Source organism: Macaca mulatta, chromosome 15 (genome assembly GCF_049350105.2).
Source record: "Macaca mulatta isolate MMU2019108-1 chromosome 15, T2T-MMU8v2.0, whole genome shotgun sequence".
In the NCBI taxonomy this organism is placed as follows: Eukaryota; Metazoa; Chordata; class Mammalia; order Primates; family Cercopithecidae; genus Macaca; species Macaca mulatta.
This window is the reverse complement of record NC_133420.1, coordinates 62,158,264-62,179,064: the sequence shown is the minus strand read 5'-3', so window position 1 is coordinate 62,179,064 and position 20,801 is coordinate 62,158,264. Positions and strand designations below refer to the sequence as shown.

Genomic DNA, 20,801 nt, shown 5'->3' with positions numbered 1-20,801 from the left:
ATATTACCCTCTTTTGTTTCAACCTTAATAACCTAAAGAAAAATAACACATATTTAGAGGCATGAATATGACAAATTTTTTATTTCAAAATCTCAAGTTGTAACCAGCATAGCACCACTGACATGGATGCCTTGATAGAACTCTATGATCTGATCACCAGAAAAGATTCTACATGATCACGCCAGACTATAATTAAGGCTAACCAATCAAAATTCAGGTACCCAATACCAGTTATAATCCAGGTAGAAACTACAGATCATAGGAACCCTGGGACTGGCTTTCCAGGGAACCCTGGAATTATTTTTTAAGTGCTACAGCATGTACAAGGACACTGGCCCACAAGCTTGCTTCTCACACGTAGAAACTGACCGACTAAGAGGTAGATGAGAGATTCCAGGTTCCATCTAGCAGTGGAGAGGCAGGGCTCCAGCATGTATCAGAGAGAAGCCCCAAAAGCAAAGTCCACTTATGCTTCAGCAGAGGTGAGCGGGCAGGCTCCTGGCACCACCACCTCCACAGGGAAGGGAAAGAGGGCTGCACCGCTCTCCCTGTGTCACTGGCTCCTCTCCCTGGGTCCAGGTGGGGCCTCTTGTTTTCTCCAGGCTAACCCACTGTGTCCCAAGGTTAATCTCACAAGACACTGGTCCCTACATCACGTAAAGGGTGGATGGGGGAGCCTCCTAATACTATGTCAACATGACTGCTAACAAGGAGCCACACACACAACTGAATTTCACAGGACCCCATATCCTCCAACGGGCTCTTTCCCACGTCTACTCGAAAGGAATCGCGGGTTTCCCTTTGGGCTTTTCTTCCTGGGAATCAGTCCATGGGAGATGCCAAGCCCTGCTGGAACATGAAATTATCCACAGATGTGTAACTGCATACTCTAACAGGAGAGAAAACACGCTTATTTTTGTTTCCAGCTACACAGACTTAGCTTTCTAAACACAAAAACTGAATAATTTATCTGAATTATGCATGATGGTTTGGTATCTCTAAGAAAGCATATAAAACATAAACTCATGTTCGTGCATAAATTAAACTGACTTCATGAGTCCTAGGGAGATGCATTAACCTGTGCTGTTCCCCTGGACGCACACCTGGCCTCACACAGGTGCCACTAACAGCCCCGATGGCACAGTGCCAGAGGACAGCAAGGTGAGGCTGGGGAAGTGAGGCTGCAGGGCCCAGAGAGGACCTGGGCAGTGACCCGAGTGCCTCCAACAGTCTCAGATGCTACTTGATTACTTCTATGCTATGGGCTGTCAACTCTTAAACAGGCTAGAAAATATTTACCCATGCACTACCATGTTTGGATTTCAAACAATTTTAAACATTTGGTATCAGATTGGGGAAGCAACAAATAATAAAATTAGGGTCTGTACTGTTAAAGTATAGTATGTAACAGTAATAAAACCCGTGTGGGGGCATTTTTGGTTAATTTGTCATCGAAAACAGTAAACCTGGGAGAGCTGCTATATGGGGAGGGAAGAGTGAAGAAATGGAGAACAGGCTTGTCCTGGGGTAGGATGTGTCAGCTTAGACTGGCCCTCAGCATCTGGATGGAGCAATGGGTAAAGGTGCCATGGAAGACCCCACAAAACGACTCCACGTCATCAGAACAAAGACAAACACAAGCTCTTTTCTGACTTCCTAACATAGAACTGTAACATCTGTAATACAAGTTGGTTAAAATACTGCTCAAACAGCACATACGGAAACAATACCTTGTCACTCTCTACAAGTACATACTCCATTTACAATTTGGTTTTTAAACCAGAAAAAACTGTTAAAACATCTATCCAACAGTGATGTATTCAAAAGTATATACACCTAATAGTCCAAGAGAATGCTCACTCTGGACCCAGTGTCAGCACCAAAGTGCAGTGTGTGTGACTGCAAATCAGGTAAAAATAAAAAATACAGTACTTTCTGAGGCCTAGGACTAGCTCAGGATACACTTTAAAGCATTTGTGGCAGACAGGCGTGTCCTCAAAGGCCTTCCTTTAAGACAGGCACCAAATCACCACTGGTTACACATAAGTGCATTTTGCATCACTGTACAGGGATATAATATTCCCATCAGAAGGTATAGGAAATTTAAATGCTACACAGTTTTACAAAAATTGCTAGAAAATTTTTTTTGCACTTCAACTTTAAAATTTTTAAATGTGCCACTCTCAACATCAATTACAAACTACTTTCTGACTGCATTACTCAACCCTAAGGAAGAACCTGGTTTCAGGGATTGCATCCCTTTCCCAAGACGTGCACTTGATTCAGAAATGCAGCAGCACAACTACTACATGTTAGTTCTCTGGTTATTAGTTGCTAAACTGTTTAAGAGCCACTGGGCAGCTAGAAGCCTCGAACCCAAAGGCATTAACTGCTTACCAAAAGAAATTCAGTCCGACAACTGGCCTCAGCGTTGTCTTGAAAGGACAAACAGCTAGAGCAAAGTGCTGGGAAGATTGCTGCTCTGCCAGCGCAGGCAGGTAGTCTTTGAGTGCTTATACAGGTGGCTGGACTGACTAAACCTCTTGCCACACTTCAGGCAGGCGTAGGGCTTTTCACCTGTATGAACACGGATGTGTTTCTTGCAATCTGTCAAAGTCAGAAAAGTTTTGCAGCAGATTTTGCAGGCATACTTGCGAGCTCCCTCTACAACCAAAACATTGTGCTCTGATAAGGCCTTCTTGCACTTTGACAGAACATCTGCAGATGCTCTGGTCAATTGTGGAGGGCCAGGCTGGGAAGGATGGCCATTTTCAAATGAGGATGTAGCTCCATTCATCATTAGCTGGGAACTGGTAGAGTTTTCTGGGATCTGTGAGCTCCTGACAGAAGTTACAACTGGCATTTTGGGAGCTATGCGGCGATAGTATGGAAAGTTACTGGCTCCTCCCCTTGGGGAACCTATCATTACCCTGGAGAAGGAGGAGTGGAGGCCCAAACCAGACCTGGAAAAGTCCATCCCAAACTGTTCTCCTCCTTGGTAGCCTGAAGTCTGCACACACGGCAGGCCCATCACCTCCTGCATAGGTCTGACAAAGTGGGAGTCTGCAGGTTCACTAAATGGGTTCTCTACATGGGAGCCAGGGGCAGAGGAGGGCCCACCTGCAGGCCCAGCCTCTGGACTCAACAAATAGGGGGCCTCACTCTCCAGCCTGCAGTCACTAGTGGTGTTTGGGATATTATCATCATTGTTCTGATTTGCAGTAAAGTTATTTCCTCTGCTCTTGTTAAGAAAATTTGAAATACTAAAAGTGGACTTATGCTCTAGGTTATTTGTGACCTCCAAAATGTGGATATCACCTACCCTGTCTGTGCTAGACTGGGGGTCTGAAAAACTCCGATCACTGCTTTCAGGGCTGAGGTCTATCTTCTCGGCACTGACCACAACTCCTTCCACTTCTACAGACTCGCTGCCTTCTGCTTGTGAGGTCACATCGCTCACTTCATCCTGAGGCTCAGGCGAGCTCAGGGGCTCAGATTTAACCACCACTCTCATGTGCTCCTTCTCACCAAGGCCAACCTCAGGATTTTCACACTGAAAACTACTTTTCTCAGTTGCAGCTTCCTGATCAAAACTAGTCTCAACCTGAGTTGCCCGAGAGGCCATGGACAACTGTGCCATGTTGCCAGCACTGTTATCAGACTGGCTGGGCACCTGGGCATCTTCTTGAGTGCCAAAAGACTGATCAAACATGATCGCACTGTCTTCCTGGTTATCAGTCATTCCATCAGCTTTAGGATTATCCACAATTTTCAGAGAATCTGGTGAAAAGAACTCCTCCCGAGAATGAACCCCCGAAGGCCCATTCTCCGGTGTAACATCTGAAATGGCAGACTCATCCATGGAGGGTCGGAGGCGCTGCCTGGCCCGCTCTTCTGCAGACTGCTTGCGCTTATGAAGGCGTCTCATGGGGAAGGGCGTGCGCTGATCCAGGTTATTGCGCATGGAAGAGCTCATGGGGGCTGGCTGCTCCTCGCCATTCTGGCTAGAATTGAGGGCTGAGCTCACAATACTTAGTCCCAGCTGCTGTAGCATAAAGGAGCGCTGCATGCGGGCACTCTGCTCCTGAACGCGCTCACTGGGGGGAGACATGGGCAGCGTCCTTGTCGTTAAGTAATGTTTACATGCCTTAACAACAGAGTTCAAATGCAGGTGAGAGGCTGCCAATAAGACATCCATAACATTGCTCTCCCCCAGCATGAGGGTGGAGGTATACATCATGTCAATCAGTGCAGCAAAGGCCTCTGCTGTCACCACCTCGCTATCCAGCTGGATCATGTTCATGGTCTGATCTCCTTCTGCCACTGAGAACAGGGCTCGGAAATGCGTGCTGCATGCCGCCAGCACGGAGCGGTGGGCTTTAAAGTGTCTATTCCCTACCACAATGACACAATCACAGAGCTGGCCATGAAGTCTCTGGTAGTTCAGCTGCTGGAAGATTTGTTCAAAGTGACCAGGAAAATCCATGATTCTACAGGAAAACAAAGAAAATGTTAAGACCTAGAAAAGCTTCAAAGTCAGAACACAAAGGGTATGATGAAAAGAGTGGAATGGATGGCCAAGCTTGGACCTTTGAAGCCTGTGATCTCTCTGATAATGGGCACATACACTAAGAGCTTGTCATATAAGGAGCAAATGCCAATTCAGCCATCAGCCCAGGAGGCATGCACACATGTGGGCCCAGCTACTGACAGGCTTCCCTTTACTCTTCATATGAGCCATGTATAACACTAAGGGGCTAAGTTAGTAAAGACCAGTGTGTGAGTGATGGATATCTATCCCACAGAAGTTTGTTAGAGTTTTGCATTCCCTAACGATGAGGAATGAATGCAAAGAAATTCCAAAATCTTAGGAACCTTAAATAAGTGAAAAGGGCAAATTAATATTAGTGTGGAAGATTTCCAGTTATAGAGGGTAGCAGATTGCACACATGCATTTGCCCCCTGTTCATTCTTGAAACCCCACTAAAATGACACTAAGCCAGGCGTGGTGGGTCACACCTGTAATCTCAGCACTTTGGGAGGCTGAGACGGGCAGATCACCTGAGGTCAGGAGTCCAAGACGAGCCTGACCAACATAGTGAAACTCCGTCTCTACTAAAAATACAAAAAAATTAGCCAGGCATGGCAGTGTGTACTTGTAATCCCAGGTACTCGGGAGGCTGAGGCAGGAGAATTGCTTGAACCCGGAAGGCGGAGGTTGCAGTGAGCTGAGATCATGCCACTGCACTCCCAGCCTGGGCGACAGAGCCAGACTTCATCTCAAAGAAAGAAAGAAAAAAAAAAAACACTGAAGTTTTTTGGTTTCGTTGTTGTTTTAAAGGTATACACCCACAAGAAAAACGAGAATGAGAAGAGCTTCAATAGCATTTTGGAAGCTGGGGAGCAGGTAAATCAGTGCTAACTGACTCAGCACACCCCAAAAGTGAAAATCCTAAACTGGCAGTGGATAAAACAACCTAACATATAAATCTCATTCCCAAAGGCCAAGGAACTGGTTGCCCTTGCCAGGGGAAATGGAATGAAGGTGTGGCTAAGGCAGGAGGCCTGGCTGAAAATCTATCCAATAGAAAAAACAAAAACAAAACAACCCTAGGCCAGATGCGGTGGCTCATGCCTGTAATCCTATAGCACTTTTGGAGGCTGTGGTGGGAGGACTGCCTGAGCTTAGGAGTTTGAGACCAGCCTGGGCAAGAAGGTGAAACTCTGTCTCTACCAAAAATACAAAAAATTAGCTGCGCATGGTGGTGTGTGCCTCTGGTCCCAGCTACTCAAGAGGCTGAAGGGGGAGGATCACTTGAGCCTGGGAGGCAGAGGTTGCAGTGAGCAGAGATCGCACCGCTGCACTCCAACCTGGGTGAGAGTGAAACCTGTCTCAAAAAAAAATTAGCTGAGTATGGTGGTGCGCACCTGTGGTCCCAGCTACTTGGGAGGCTGAGGTGGGAGGATCACTTGAGCCTGGGAAGTCAAGGCTTCTGTGAACTGTGACTGGGCCACTGCACTCTAGCCTAAGCAACAGAGCAAGGCCCTGTCTCAGAAAATAAAAATAAGTGAATGAGTAAGAAAAAGAGAAGGAATTAATCAGGTCCAATATCTTGACTACAGAAAGAGAAAAGTAAGAATACAGAGGGTGAAAATGATGTAAGAAATGGTTTTTTTGTTTTGTTTTGAGACAGAGTTTCGCTCTGTTCCCCCAGGCTAGAGTACAATGGCGTGATGTCGGCTCACTGACCTCTGCCTCCCCGGTTCAAGTGATTCTCCTGCCTCAGCCTCCTCACTAGCTGGGATTATAGGTGCATGCCACCACGCCCGGCTAATTTTTGTATTTTTAGTAGAGACAGGGGTTTTACCATCTTGGTCAGGCTGGTCTTGAACTCCTGACCTCTGGTGATCCGCCCGTCTTGGCCTCCCAAAGTGCTGGGATTACAGGCAGGAGCCACTGCGCCCAGCCAAGAAATGGTATTTTTTTAAATTTTGAGAACTGAATAAATTTTCTTATTAAGACTAATAAGGCCCAACAAGTACTCAACAATATGAAAATACAAATCCCCACACTAGGCTGGTATCAGGAATAAAATGGGCGTTTGTCTTTGCCATAGCAGCCCTGCAAGCTAGAAGATGACAGTTCCTTCAAAATTATCCAAAAAAAAAAAAAATTTCCAACTTAGAATTCCACACTCAGCCAAACTATTAATCAATTAGGATAAACTAAGGCATTTTCAGATAAGAACCCAAAGGTTTACCCTTTCTCAGGAAGCGACTAAGATTGCAGGAAACAGGAGACTCACTAGAGAAGACAGGCAAAGGGAATCCCAAGGATAATGATGAAGCCCCAGATGACAACTAGGCAGCAGGCCTGGAGAGCAAAAGCAGTCAGACTGGAGCAGGAAGGACTCCAAGGAGTGGGTCTCCAAGGGGGGTGGAAAAAAAAGGAATGGATAGATAACCTGATGTGATTGGGAGTGCTTAGAATTTACCAGTTCTATCAAAGTGTGAAGATGGGTCATTAAAAAAGACAAGAAAATTTTAAATGGATCAACGATTAACTCCAAGAAAAAAACAAGGTTGTTTACTTGTAGGACACAATATGTAATGCATTTGTAGACAGTATTTACACAGTCATAAAATAAGTACACTAACCAAATGTGAGATACTGGGAAGATGAGAGAAAGCAACTTTGCATGGGGGGAGGGGGTAGAGGAGATGAGGTATAATAAAGTTAAATCTTCGCTTTCCTTATTAATCTAGAAATACAGTCTGAAATAGGTTATCTCAAAAAATAGTAATTTGGCATGTTATTTAGCAGTAGAGAAGTTGGTTGAGCATGGTGGCTCATGCCTGTAATCCCAGCGCTTTGGGAAGCCGAGGTAGGTGGGTCCCTTGAGCCCCCAGGAGTTCGAGACCAGCCTGAGCAACACGGCGAAACCCCATCTCTTACTAAAAATACAAAAACAATTAGCCGGGTATGGTGGTGTGTGCCTGCAGTCCCAGCTATTTGGGAGGCTGAGGTGGATCACTTGAGCCCGGGAGTCAGAGGTTGCAGTGAGCAGAGATCACGTCACTGCACTCTAATCTGGGAGACAGAGTGAGACCCTGTCTTAAAAAACAAACAAACAAACAAAAAGGAAGTCAATAGTGGAAGAAATAGCTGAAATAACTGAAAGTGGTTGCCTCTGAGAAGTGGGTAATTGATGGGGAAAAAGGATGGGACAGGGGACTGCTGTTCTGTTGTTGCTTCTTTTCACCTATAAGACTTATGGAACTATAGGCTGGGTGTGGTAGCTCATGCCTGTAATCCTAACCCTTTGGGAGGCCGAGGTGGGTGGATTGCTTGAGCTCAGGAGTTCGAGACCACCCTGGGCAACATGGCAAAACCCCATCTCAACTAAAAATACAAAAAGTAGCCGGCCATGGTGGCAAGTGCCCGCCATGTAGTCCCAGCGTACTTGGGAGGCTAAGGCGGGAGGATTGCTTCAGCCCAGGGGGCAGAGGTTACAGACAGCGAAGATCGCTGCACTGCAACCTGGGCGACAGAGCAAGTCTCTGTCTCAAATAAATACATAAAAATGTATAATCATATTTATAAAATTTTTTTAAAAAAGGTAGATCCGTGGCATTCTAAAGGGATATACCTGAGATCTTTGCAAATCTCCAAAATTCACAAATACCATCATGGCATTTCATAAGAAGGCAGCATGGGTGCCAAGCGGCTCCCCAGGCCCAACCACTTGCTCTGATGCCCCAGCCGTACAGTCTTACAGGCCAAAGTTGGTCAGGATCGTGGGAAATAACTGAAATGGCAAACTAAGTCCACAAAACCCAATGGTCTACTGCGGCGACTGAGACTATTATGCTATTCAGCTATACTTGGAAAGTTAACTATCGGAAAAGCAAAATGCCTCAAAGCAGCAGCCACGTGTTGGCCATATTGTTTTGCCTCCTATGTTTGTTGACCTCTGATTAATTTCCAACAACAAAATAGATCACTGAGATGCACACTTTCCCACTGAGGTGTCTGCTCTTTGCTATCATGTGTGAGAGATGAGATCTCCAAAGATGCAGCCACTGCCACATCCCTTCTTGCTTTACCAAGCTTTCCTGCAGAAAGCAGAGAGCCAGCAGTGGCAGGCAGCAGCACACACATCCCAGGTCCCCACCCAACTCACTCAGGGCCCACAGAGCTCAAGGCTTTGGGGAGATTAAACGAAATGCAATTACTGCTCATAAGTCTATAGCTCTGCCTTAGAAAGTATACTCATATATGAATAAGTGCCAAGTTCCAGAGGGGTGATTATTCTGTAGCAGTAATGGGGAAGAAACATTCTGGTTTGAGGAATAAAATAAATTAAACAGGGAGTTGTGGTGGGAAGTTGTACAAGCCTCAGAGTTGCTCTTAGCGACCATGGAAGCTTGGGCCCAACAGGCAAAACCAAGGAACACCAGACACTCAGCGTTATTGCTTTCTCTCCTACAGTGGGGAACAGACCCAGTGTATTAGTCTGTTTTCACACTGCTATAAAGAAATACCCAAGACTGGGTAATTTATAAAGGAAAGAGGTTTAATTGACTCACAGTTCTGCATGGCTGAGGTGGCCTCAGGAAACTTACAATCATGGTAGAAGGCGAAGGGAAAGCAAGGACCTTCTTCACATGGTGGCAGAAGAAGAGTGTGTGTGAAGGAGAAACTGTCATTTATAAAACCATCAGACGTTGTGAGAACTCACTGTCATGATAACAGCATGGGGGAAACCACCCCCAGGATCCAATCGCCTCCTTCCCTCCACGTGGGGATTACAATTTGAGATGAGATTTGGGTTGGGACAGGAGCCAAACCATATCACCCAGCATTGTAGTAAGTCTCACTGGTGATAGTAACAGAGGTAATGGTAGTGGTAATAAAATATATATTTTTTAATGTGCTTTTTTCTTTGAGACAGGGTTTCACCCTGTTGCCCAGGCTAGAGTACAATGGCATGATCATAGCTCACTGCAGCCTTGAACTCCTGGCATCAAGCAATCCTCCTGCCAGCCTGGGATTACAGGTATAACAGTAACTACTGAGAGCCTGACAGTCACTATTCTAAGTACTTTTAATTTACATTATTTCTAATCTTCAAAACAACAGTGGCAGGTGGGAATTATTTTCCTGACTTAATGGATGAGGAGGGCCATAAAAGACTGACTTTGCAAATAAATAGTATTTCAACCAGGCATACTGATTTAAAAGGACAGTAATATTCTGTTCAATGCTTCTCTCTCTCTCTCTCTCTCTCTCTCTCTCTCTCTCTTTTATAAATAAGCAACAGAGCTTATATGAGAAAAAGAGGTTACTTAAAAATTATGGGACTGGGCATGGTGGCTCACATCTGTAATTCCCAGTACTTTGGAAGGCCAAGGTAGGAAGATTACCTGAGCCCAGGAGTTCGAGACCAGCCTAGGCAACATGGCAAGACCTCATCTCTAAAATAAATAAATCATCAAATTTTAAAAATTGTGGTCCCAGAAACACCATTTTGAGGAAATTTTCCAAGAGCCAGGGGACCTTTGAAAAGAGGCTGCTAAGGTAGCTAAACACAACCCCAACAAAGATAAAAGGTTTAAATAATACTGGAATATAGGCAAACAGTACATACAATCTTTTAACTTCCCATCAGCCTAGAGATCCTCAGCTCTACACTAGATCCCCCATCATAGGCCCTGAGACCAACTCAAGTTCTCCACGCTCCTCTCAAAACACTTCAGGGATGCTTGGAACTTCCTGTTATACCTTGTTGGCAGACCATCTTCAGGCAATACAGAGGCTAATGTCTGTACCATAAGTATGATTCCACCTTGGGAAAGTGGGACTCACAATTTGCAGGCTATCCAAAAGTGAAGGGGGAAGGGGTGTTCAAAGATTCTGGGGAGCTGCAAATGACAGATGTCCACCATAGCATCCCTCTGACAAACAGGGCCCCTCTACATATTAATCCAGGTGACTTTGGAAATATATAGTTTTACTGAGTAAGAGGTGATCTTCCTAGAAATGAAAGAAAGAACCAAACAACAGAAGGACAGATGAGTTGGTGTTACACTGTAACATCTTCAAGTACCAATTTATTAAGTCCTGATTACTCTGCCATGGACTGCTAAAGAAGTAGGGTAAATTTTCTTAAAAAAAGGAACTCTAAAGAAATTAAAACAGAAAATTTTAAACTATTTGTCAACTTATTTAAAAATAATAATAAACAATTACAGCCAGGCACGGTGGCTCACGCCTGCAATCCCAGCACTTTGGAAGGCCAAGGCGGGCAAATCATGAGGTCAAGAGAGCGAGACCATCCTGGCTAACATGGTGAAACCCCGACTCTACTAAAAATACAAAAATTAGCTGGGCATGGTGGCCCATGCCTGTAGTCCCAGCTACTCGGGAGGCTGAGGCAGGGGAATCGCTTGAACCTGGGAGGCAGAGAGTGCAGTGAGCCAAGATCACGCCACTGCACTCCAGCCTGGTGACAGAGCGAGGCTCCATCTCAAAAAAAGAATAAAAATAAACAAATGATAAACAATTACATGTTAACATACCATTTTAATAACTGGGCCGGGCACGGTGGCTCACACCTGTAAAACCAGCAAGCGCCCTGGGAGGTTGAGGTGGAAGGATCAGTTGAGCCCAGGAGTTCAAGACCAGCCTGGGCAACATAGTGAGATTCCATCTCTATATAAAAAAAAGGTTATTTTAAAAATAAATAACTTTTCCAAAAACATAAAAGGGGTATTGTTTTATATTTTGGCATTAAGAGAAGACAACTGGATTCTCATATTTGCTTCTGCATTCAGGTTTGTGATATCACACATTGCATGGCCTCTGGAACTCCATTCCACATTCATGAATGAGTAAAAAAAAGGGCCAGCGCAGTAGCTCATGCCTGTAATCCCAGCTCTTTTGGAGGTCCAGATGGGCAGAGGCCAGGAGTTTGAGACCAGCTTGACCAACATGGTGAAACCCTGCCTCTACTAAAAATGTAGAAATTAGTCAGGCATAGTGGCACATGCCTGTAGTCTCAGCTACTCGGGAGGCGAGACATATGAGAATTGCTTGAACCCAGGAGGTGGAGGTTGCAGTGAGCCAAGACTGTACCCACTGCACTCTAGTCTGGGTGATAATATGAGACTCTCAAAAAAAAAAAAAAAGAATGAGTAAAAAATGACATAGGAATTAAAGAGAAATTAGGCAGACAGTGAGGGTAAAGAAGCCCTCAGTAAGGTTTTCCTTTTAATGAAAAGCAGCCCCAAGTCATTTTTCTTTCTAACAAAGAGCAACCTGTAAAATCAAGCTGCAGACATAGATGCCAGCAGTTGTGCCAATCACGTTCAAAACGGTGGCTTCATCTTCCCTTCTCTTTTTCAGCAATGTGTACAGTAAGGAGCAGACAATGGGGCAGGCCAAGGAGAAAGTCCATTTGCATAATAAGATTAGGATAGAATGGCCAGCCTTCCCCATGTGCTATGTAAACGTCACACGTGATCAAACCAATCTGTGGGCCCTACGTAAATCAGATACCACCTACTCAAGCCTGCCTATAAAATCTGGCAAATTCTGCCACCGGCTGGTCAATTCCTTACAGAAGCCCTTCTGTCTCACTAGAGAGAGAGCTGTTTTCCTTTCTCTTTGTTTCTTTCTTTGGCCTATTGAACCTCCACTCCTAAACTCCTCGTGTGTGTCTGTGTCCCAAATTTTCTTGACCTGAGACAACAAACCCCAGGTATCTACCCCAGACAAGGAAACTGCTCCAAAAAAAAAGCAAATAAGTCTTTGTATCATAAAAAGTTCTGACCTCACAGACCCCTTGAAAAAGTCTGGGGGGCCCATATAGATCACTGGACTGTACTTCGTAAACTGCTGATCTAACAAAAATTTTAATTATATTCAGAAGATAGAAGAATGAGTAATATGCATTGAGCAAAACTGGTAGAATTTACAAGGAGAAATTAACAAATTCATAAAGAGTAACAGTCTTACCTTTAATCAAGGAAGATGTCAATAGATAATGCCTAAACTGAAATTAAGAATTAGTTCCTGCCAGGCATGGTGGCTCACGCTTATAATCCCAGCACTTTGGGAGGCCAAGGCAGGCAGATCACCTGAGGTCAAGAGTTCAAGACCAGCCTGGCCAACATGGTGAAACCCTGTCTCTACTAAAAATACAAAAATTAACTGGGTGTGGTGGCACACACCTGTAATCCCAGCTACTCGGGAGGTTGAGGCAGGAGAATTGCTTGAACCTGGGAGGCGGAGGTTGCAGTGAGCCGAGATCACACCACCGCACTCCAGCCTAGGCAACAAAGCAAAACTCCATCTCCAAAAAAAAAAAAAAAAATTAGCTCCAAGCATATTATTTTATGTATGTAATTACCAAAAGAATTAGCTAAGAGTTGAAAGTGGTAGTCTTGGAGAAGAGAAAATGGAAAACAGGAACCTGGGCAACATGGTGAGACCCCCATCTCTACCAAAAACACAAAAAAATAGCCGGGCGTAGTGATGCACACCTATAGTCCCAGCTACTCAGGAGACTGAGGTGGGAGGATAGCTTAAGCCCGCAGGGGTGGAGGGTGCAGTGAGCTGAGATCATACTACTTGCACTCTACTTTGGGTGACAGAGTGAGACCCTATCACCAAAAAAAATTTAAAAAGAAAAGAAAATGGAAAGCAGGGAAGGTAAGGCCTGGTGTTTGTCTTAAATCTTGTAGAACTACTGATTCATTAAATGATGTTCACTGGCTAGGCACAGTGGCTCATGACTACAATCCCAGCATTTTGGGAGGCCAAGGTGGGTGGAACACTTGAGGCCAGGAGTTTGAGACCAGCCTGACCAACATGGCGAAACCCTGTCTCTACCAAAAATAAAAAAATTAGTTGGGTGTGGTGGCACAGGCCCGTAATCCCAGATATTTGGGAGGCTGAGGCACAAGAATCGCTTGAACCTGGGAGATGGAGACTGCACTGAGCCAAGGTAGTGCCACTGCACTCCAGCCTGGCGACAGAGTGAGACCGTCTCAAGAAAAAAAAAAAAAGACATGCACTTAGCAAATTTACATATACTTTTGGTAAGATAATAAATGTAAAAAGAAAGCCTGAATAGACTATAACCACATACATACAATTAGAAAAAACTGTCCTTATCACCCCCTAAAAGGCATCAGTACTAAATAGTTTTGTAGGAAATATCTATCAAATGTTATGGAGAGGATAATTCTTATATTATTTAAGGGACAGAAAGCTTCCTATGATACAATAATGATATAAATAGTTATTGTATCACAAACCAGGTAATGCAATTATTAACACAGTAAATACCAATCTTTCTGAATGGATCAGGAAGAATGATTCATGCACAGTGAAGGGCAACCTATTGCTGTGGTTGTGTAACTGCTCAATAGGTTCACCATGCCCCTGCCTACACAGAGCCGATTTATCAAGACAGCGGAACTGCAATAGAGAAAGGGGAATTCACACAGAACCAGCTGTGTGGGAGGACCGGAGTTTTACTATTACTCAATCAGTCTTCCCGAAAACTCGGGGATCAGAGTTTTTAAGGATAATTTGGTGGGTGGGGGCCAGTGAGTCGGAGTGCTGATCGGTTGGGTTAGGGATGAAATCTAGGGAGTTGAAGCTGTTCTCTTATGCTGGGTCAGTTCCTCAGTGGGGGATACAGAACTGGTTGGCAGGTCCAGGTGGGGCCATCCAGTTGTCAGAAATGCAAAAACCTGAAAAGACATCTCAAAAGGCCGATCTGAGGTTCAGAATAGTGATGTTATCTTCAAGAGTAATTGGGGAAGTTGCAACTCTTATGACCTACCTAATGATGGCTGGTAATATTTAGAATTCCAGCCCCTCTCATTCTAACTTGGTGTCTGGTGGCCTTTCATTTGTTTTACAAGAACAGTTTAGCTTTAAATTGTAAACAAAATTCCTTCCCAAGGCTAGTTTGGCCTATGCACAGGAATGAACAAGGACAGTTTAGAGGTTAGAAGCAAGATGGGGTCGGTTAGGCCTGATATCTTTCGCTGTCATAATTTTCTCAGTTATGATTTTGCAAAGGCAGTTTCAATTGCACTGACTGAATTTTAAGATAAGCTATTTAATATCTAGAAACAGAAGCACAACTCACAGTAAAAATGGGGTCATGAGTTAAACCAAATGCAGCTGACATACTAGCATTATTTTTGATATATGTTTTGGCCATCCCCAAAACCCAAAAGTCAATATTCCAAGAATTAGTTGGAAATAGCAGTGTATATCACTATTAATATAAAGCTCAAAAGTGATTCCAAAGACTATGAATACAAAGGAGGCTTAGACTCATACTGTTTTAATTAGGGTTCCCCAGAAGCAAACCATAAGAGAAAGATTCAAGTGCAAGTGATTTATCAAGAAGTTGTTCCCAGGAGAAATGGGAGTAAGGAGCAGGAGAAGGAAGGAGCAGGAGAAGGAAGCAGCAGCCAAGCAAAGGTATGATATGGGGCAAAATCCCAGCCTTATTGTGATCTAGCAGGTGTGCTATGGAGTATAAACAATGCCTCTGAGTTTGAGCCACCTCAAGGCAAAGGTGCTGGTCTTTCATAGCCCTGCAGTCACTCAGTCAATGACTAAAAGCCTCCCTAGGGCAATGTAAACTGCCAGGCACTTCTGGTTCTCTGGGCCCATGCACAAAGTGATGCCAGTCACCCAAAGGCAGTCCTCAAGAGTCACAGATGGAAGCTGTTAAGCACACAATAGCTAGAGAATGGGTGCACAGAACCCATAATAGGGATCAAGGGCATCTGGTCAGAGCCACACAGTATCTGCTACACACACTTGGTGATACTAAAGAATAAAGCAACATGTAACCATATGGATAAACAGATGCTACTGTCTATTAGTAAGGAATATTCTTGTATATTTACATCATATATGTTACACTCTCAATCCCCTACCCCTGTCCCATAACCATTAGGTGAACAAGAAATCTCTATTCCTTCATTGGATTCTAAGATGCCACATGTCTGTCTGTGTCTCTCTCTCTTTAAATAGTGACAGAGTCTTGCTCTGTCATCCAGGCTGGAGTGCAGTGGCACAGTTATAGCTCACTACAGCCTTGAACTCCTGGGCTCAAGCAATCCTCCCACCTCAGCCTCCCGTTAGCTGGAACTACAGGCACGGACCACCACACACAGCTTTTTTTTTTTTTTTTTTAAGAGATGGGGTCTCCCTATGTTGACCAGGCTGGTCTCGAACTCCTGTGCTCAAGGGATCCTTCCGCCTCAGCCTTCCAAAGCATTGGGATTACAGGTGTGAGCACCATGAAGTTTTCGGGAGATCTGTTACACAGCACTAAGTAACTGTAACGTATGAAATTTTTTACCATTTCCCCACAAATCAACATTCAAATACTATCTCCACCTTTTCCGGGAGGAGGGGTCCATCTGTGTCTTTGGAGGAAACCACTTCCCATCCATTCTTAGTCCATGAGTCCATGTGGTACAGATCGAACTGCCGCAAACCCCTTAGTTTACCAGGAGATGGAGGATCCAGGGAGACCCAGCCAACTTAGTACCCACTCTCCTTGATTAGTGATTGTTTCAGACATGGGTATGTGACCCAAGTTCTGCCAATGGAGTCTGCCTGTGGACTTCTGCTGGTACTATCAAGAAAGAGACTATTTTCACCCAGATAACAAACTGTGAGGGAGATATAAATCCAGCACTGAGAATGACCATTTTTGCCTGTTTGAGAATGAAGCCAACACAGAAGAAATTGATACCAAAAATAGTGTTCAGAAGATATCAAGACTCTGGAATCCAGGCATGACTAAAGTTAGCACCACCCTAGAACTTGTTTCAAGAGCCAATGAATTCCCCTTTAACTTAACCTGGTTTATGTTGGATCTCTGCCACACAGTCAAACATGAAGTTCAAATTACATCTCCCAGGAAAACCCATATAATACAGCTATCTCAAAATCTTTAGAATATTTTTGCATCTAGAGGGATTATTTTTAAAATTCAGTTCATTTGGGGGGTATAAAATTTGTTATTTACTCTAATGGAAGGGAATCATGAATCAAGATCATTGTTACTCAGAACTCTCAAGTAACTCTAGCAAAGTCAGAGGGCCAGTCTAAAAGCCTTAACAGAGCTCAGGCTGAGTAAGTAAGAGTCTTACCCAACGCTGCCTGTCTGAAGCCTTCTAACCAAGGAAAAAGGCTTCAGGTCTCTTTAAAAGGCTCCAAAATGTGACAATATGAGTCAATATATGAGGAGAGTATGGAGAGGAGAGTGTGGCAAGCAATTCACTGATGTATAACTGTGTCTGACCCAAAGCAAGTGTATAGTTCAGTATTTGTTATCTGCAGGAACAAATATTTAGGAATTTCAAAACTAAATATAATTAAGAAAACACACTCATATTACTGTCCATTACATTAACATCAATAATCAAAAGTTGACTTTTCTCAATAGATTTACTTTTCTAATAATGCTTTACTTAGGCTAAGAAAAAAGTTCCTTTGTGTCTTCGGAGAACAAGCCAGCACGTTTTAAACTATTTAATTCATACACTGATATACCCACATGCTTCTCAATACTATACTATTCATAACAAAAACTGCACCCATACTCAAACATCATCTACTACCATATCAAGTAATTTGCTGCTTGTCTGCCAGGCAGGATCCACACTTGTCACCTGCAGAAAGCAAATTAACATTCTAAGGAATCCTTAACATTCAGGAGCCCAATCTAGATAAAACCCTAGCAGATCCTACTTCTGTGTGGGCTGAGCAAAAACAAAAACCCTAGTAATACGGACAAGAGACAGGGAAATACTGGGAAGCGGGCAGTACCCCAGCTAAGGCCCCACCCTCAAGCCTGGAAACCTGTGGCCCTAAATGAGAACAGGCATTCTGTTTTTGTGCCCAAATGTTGCCTTTTGGCCTGCCACGCCATGCTATCCTGTATGCATATAAACCCCAAACCCCAGGTTCCACAGGCAGATGAGCAGACAGACAGAAGTGCAGAGGAGCAAAAGAACAGCTTGGCAGAGAAGGAGAGAAGAGAAGGAGCATCTGAATGTCAAGAGCCATTCAGCTGGGGATGGTCAGAGAGGAGATCAGCCGCAGGACAGCTGAACTCCAGGGGAAGATCATCTTCCCACTCCATCCCCTTTCCAGCTCCCCATCCATCCCACTGAGGGCCACCTCCATCATCCAATAAAATCCCCACATACACCATCCTTCAAGTCCGTGTGTGGCCTGATTCCTCCTGGATTCCGGACAAGAACCCAAATACCAAGAAGGCACTGGGCTGGTTAACACTTAATCCTTCAAGTCTGTGTGTGACCTGATTCCTCCTGGATTCCGGACAAGAACCCAAATACCAAGAAGGAACTGAGCTGGTTAACACTTAACCCATCTGCAGACAGCAGAGCTAAAAGAACACTTTTAGCATGCCCAGTGGGGCTTCGGGAGCTACAGGCACCCACCCCTAGACGCCACTGTGGGGCCAGACCCTAAAACAGCTTGCCCCAGTTCCTGCCCCTGCCTGTCTCTGTGCTCCTCCTGTAAGGGGTTTTAGCAGTGGCAGTAGCCAAACAGACGAGCCACACCCTTGTCACGCATCCTGCGAGGGGAGTCAGGGAACTCTCCCATTTCATCAGCAGAAAAATAACTAGACAGAACATTTCCTCCACTTGTAGAGATGATATAGATAAAAACAAATGTCAGAGAGCAAAACAAAGCAAGGACCCACTCAAGAAAGCTAGGATGTTTTTTTTGTTTTGTTTTGTTTTGTTTTGTTTTAAAATACAGATGAGGTCTCAATATGCCCAGGCTGCTCTTGAACTCTAGGGCTCAAGCAATCCTCCCACCACAGGCTCCCAAAGTGCAGGCTAGGAATTTTTTTTTTGGAGACAGGATCTCACTCTCTCACCCAGGCTGGAGTACAGTGGCCTGATCACGGTTCACTGCAGCCTTGACCTCCCAGGCTCAAGGTGATCCTCCCACCTCAGCCTCCTGGGTAGCTGGGACTGCAAGTGCGTGTCACCATGCCTGGCTAACTTTTGTATTTTTTGTAGATATGGAGTTTTGCCATGTTGCCCAGGCTGGTTTCAAACTCCTGGGCTCAAGCAATCCACCTGCCTCAGCCTCCTGAAGTGCTGGGATTACAGGCATGAGTCACCCATCTGGCTCAGGCTAGGAATTTTGACACGGCTCCAAGTCAGACAGAGTAGGATACTGGAACATACATCCATTGTTCTTATTTGACCAGCAAAGTGGGAGAAAAGGAAAGCTGGAACTAGGTGGGGACAATGATGCCTCGGTTAACCCCAAGAAACCAGACATGTCAGCATGACTAATGTCATAGTATCTCTGGTTCTGCTCTGTCAGGGTTGGCTCAGAAACTGAACAGATTAGTTCTATAAAACAGGAAAATTCCACTAGGGACTAAAGATAAGCATGACTGAGGAAGGCGAGCTAATGCTGGAAGCCCTTACCATCCACCTAACTCTCCAATTCTCCCCACATTGCCACTTTTCCAGGCCAAAATCCCTAGGGATGAATTGACCTAGAACTCTATAACTCAGTTTGAATAAGAAAAGGTATTAGTACCGTACTTACATTCCCAGTACGAACTCAAATGCTTTTTCTACTAAAACACCTTGAGGGCAGGAACTGTATTTTCTCTCTCTCTAAGTGCCTGACATAAAATACTCAGTAAATTATTTGCTGAATAAACTTTTGCTATATATGGATGAACTGTAACATATTACCGAACAATCACTTTTCTGAGAATCACAACTATCTCTAAATCAGCCAAAAACCAGAAAGAAAAAGTCTCAGAATATCCAAAATAAAGATCAAAGACTATGGATTAAAGATTTCCTCACAGGAAAGTCCCTCAAGCCCTCACACAGTCTTTTGTTTGAAACAAAATTCAAGTTTTTCTAGTTCCCTAACTAACTGAAGCAGCAACTCCAGAATGAGGGCAAGGGGTGGCTGCTTAAATGAGGTTAAGTTGATAGCTGCAAAAAGAGACAGCTGACCCACTAAGGGGGAAAAGAGGCCCAGCAGCTTGGAGCTAGGTAGTAGAGGGGATATACAGCTCAGGGGACTTCAACAGCCCATAAAGGTACTTGTGTATTTTTTGTATACAAGTCCATCCATGTAATATGTTTTTTGTTTTGTTTTTGAGACAGGGTCTTGCTTTGCCACCCAGGCTGGAGTGTGGCAGTGCAATCACAGCTCACTGTAGCCTCCACTTCCCTAGCTCAAGTGACTCTCCCACCTCAGCCTCCCAAATACTGGTACTACAGGCACATGTCACCATGCCCAGCTAAATTTTTATTATTTGTAGAGAAGGGTCTCACTATGTTGCTCTAGCTGGTCTCGAACTCCTGTGCTCAGGCATTCCTCCTGCCTTGGCCTCCCAAAGTGCTGAGATTACAAGTGTGAGCCACCATGCCAGCATCATCTAATGTTTTAAAGTGCTTACTTGTTCAAGGTTAAGTGCTGTGGAGCATAGATTTGTATGGGACAGTACTGTCACAGATGTTTAGTGAAATAAGATATACATGAATAATGATATTACAAAGTAGAAAGCACTAAGTGCCACATAAGAGGTGAAGGAACCTCTCAATGGTTTGGAGAAGGCAACGGTTATTTCTAGCTTCATGGTGGCATTGACAACAGAGCTAGGTCTTAGTTGGATTTGGACAAACTGAGAGGGAAAGTACATTCTAGACAGAGGTAAAGGTGGAGAAGGGGTTGAGGTGGGTAAAACAATGTATTTGGTTTGGCTGGAAAATAGGCTAGAAAGGTAGGTATTGGATAGTGACTGCTCATAACTGATGTTAATAATTACAAGTCATCAGAAAGGATAACCGTGAGGCACATAATTTTGAACTACAGACTATCATCACTTTTCAGATTACTTCCTTAAAAAGTATTTTGGCGGCCAGGCGCGGTGGCTAACGCCTGTAATCCCAGCACTTTGGGAGGCCGAGGCAGGCGGATCACAAGGTCAGGAGATCGAGACCATCCTGGCTAACACGGTGAGGCCCTGTCTCTACTAAAAATACAAAAAATTAGCCGGACATGGTGGCAGGCGCCTGTGGTCCCAGCTACTCGGGAGGCTGAGGCAGGAGAATGGCGTGAATCCGGGAGGCGGAGCTTGCAGTGAGCTGAGATCAAGCCACTGCACTCCAGCCTGGGTGACAGAGCGAGACTCCATCTCAAAAAAAAAAAAGTTTAAGCAGCGTATCAGCCA

General features: G+C 44.5%; 2 protein-coding genes across 11 annotated transcripts in view; one reads left to right on the top strand and one right to left on the bottom strand.

Moving 5' to 3' along the window:
- The window catches only part of GRHPR (glyoxylate and hydroxypyruvate reductase), a 46,692-nt gene that overhangs the window by 15,112 nt on the left and 10,779 nt on the right, over positions 1-20,801 (top strand). For 2 of the 7 annotated variants that reach the window (XR_013404681.1, XR_013404678.1), the window contains one exon: positions 5,342-17,772. The exons of 1 other annotated variant lie outside the window; for it this stretch is intronic. The gene's annotated coding sequence lies outside the window, so the exon portion shown is untranslated. Of the gene's footprint in view, positions 1-3,286; positions 17,773-20,801 lie in introns of those variants that run through there. 4 more of the 7 variants (XR_013404680.1, XR_013404677.1, XR_013404675.1 and 1 more) reach the window with 2 other exon arrangements.
- Positions 53-20,801, bottom strand: part of ZBTB5 (zinc finger and BTB domain containing 5) — a 44,119-nt gene continuing 23,370 nt past the window's right edge. For 2 of the 4 annotated variants that reach the window (XM_077965558.1, XM_077965559.1), the window contains exons 2-3: positions 2,398-4,490; positions 53-849 (exon numbers count right to left, since the gene is read on the bottom strand). In XM_077965558.1, coding sequence (XP_077821684.1) covers positions 2,453-4,486 — 2,034 coding nt within the window. In that variant the 5' untranslated portion in view covers positions 4,487-4,490 and the 3' untranslated portion in view covers positions 53-849; positions 2,398-2,452. 4 annotated transcript variants of the gene reach the window in all.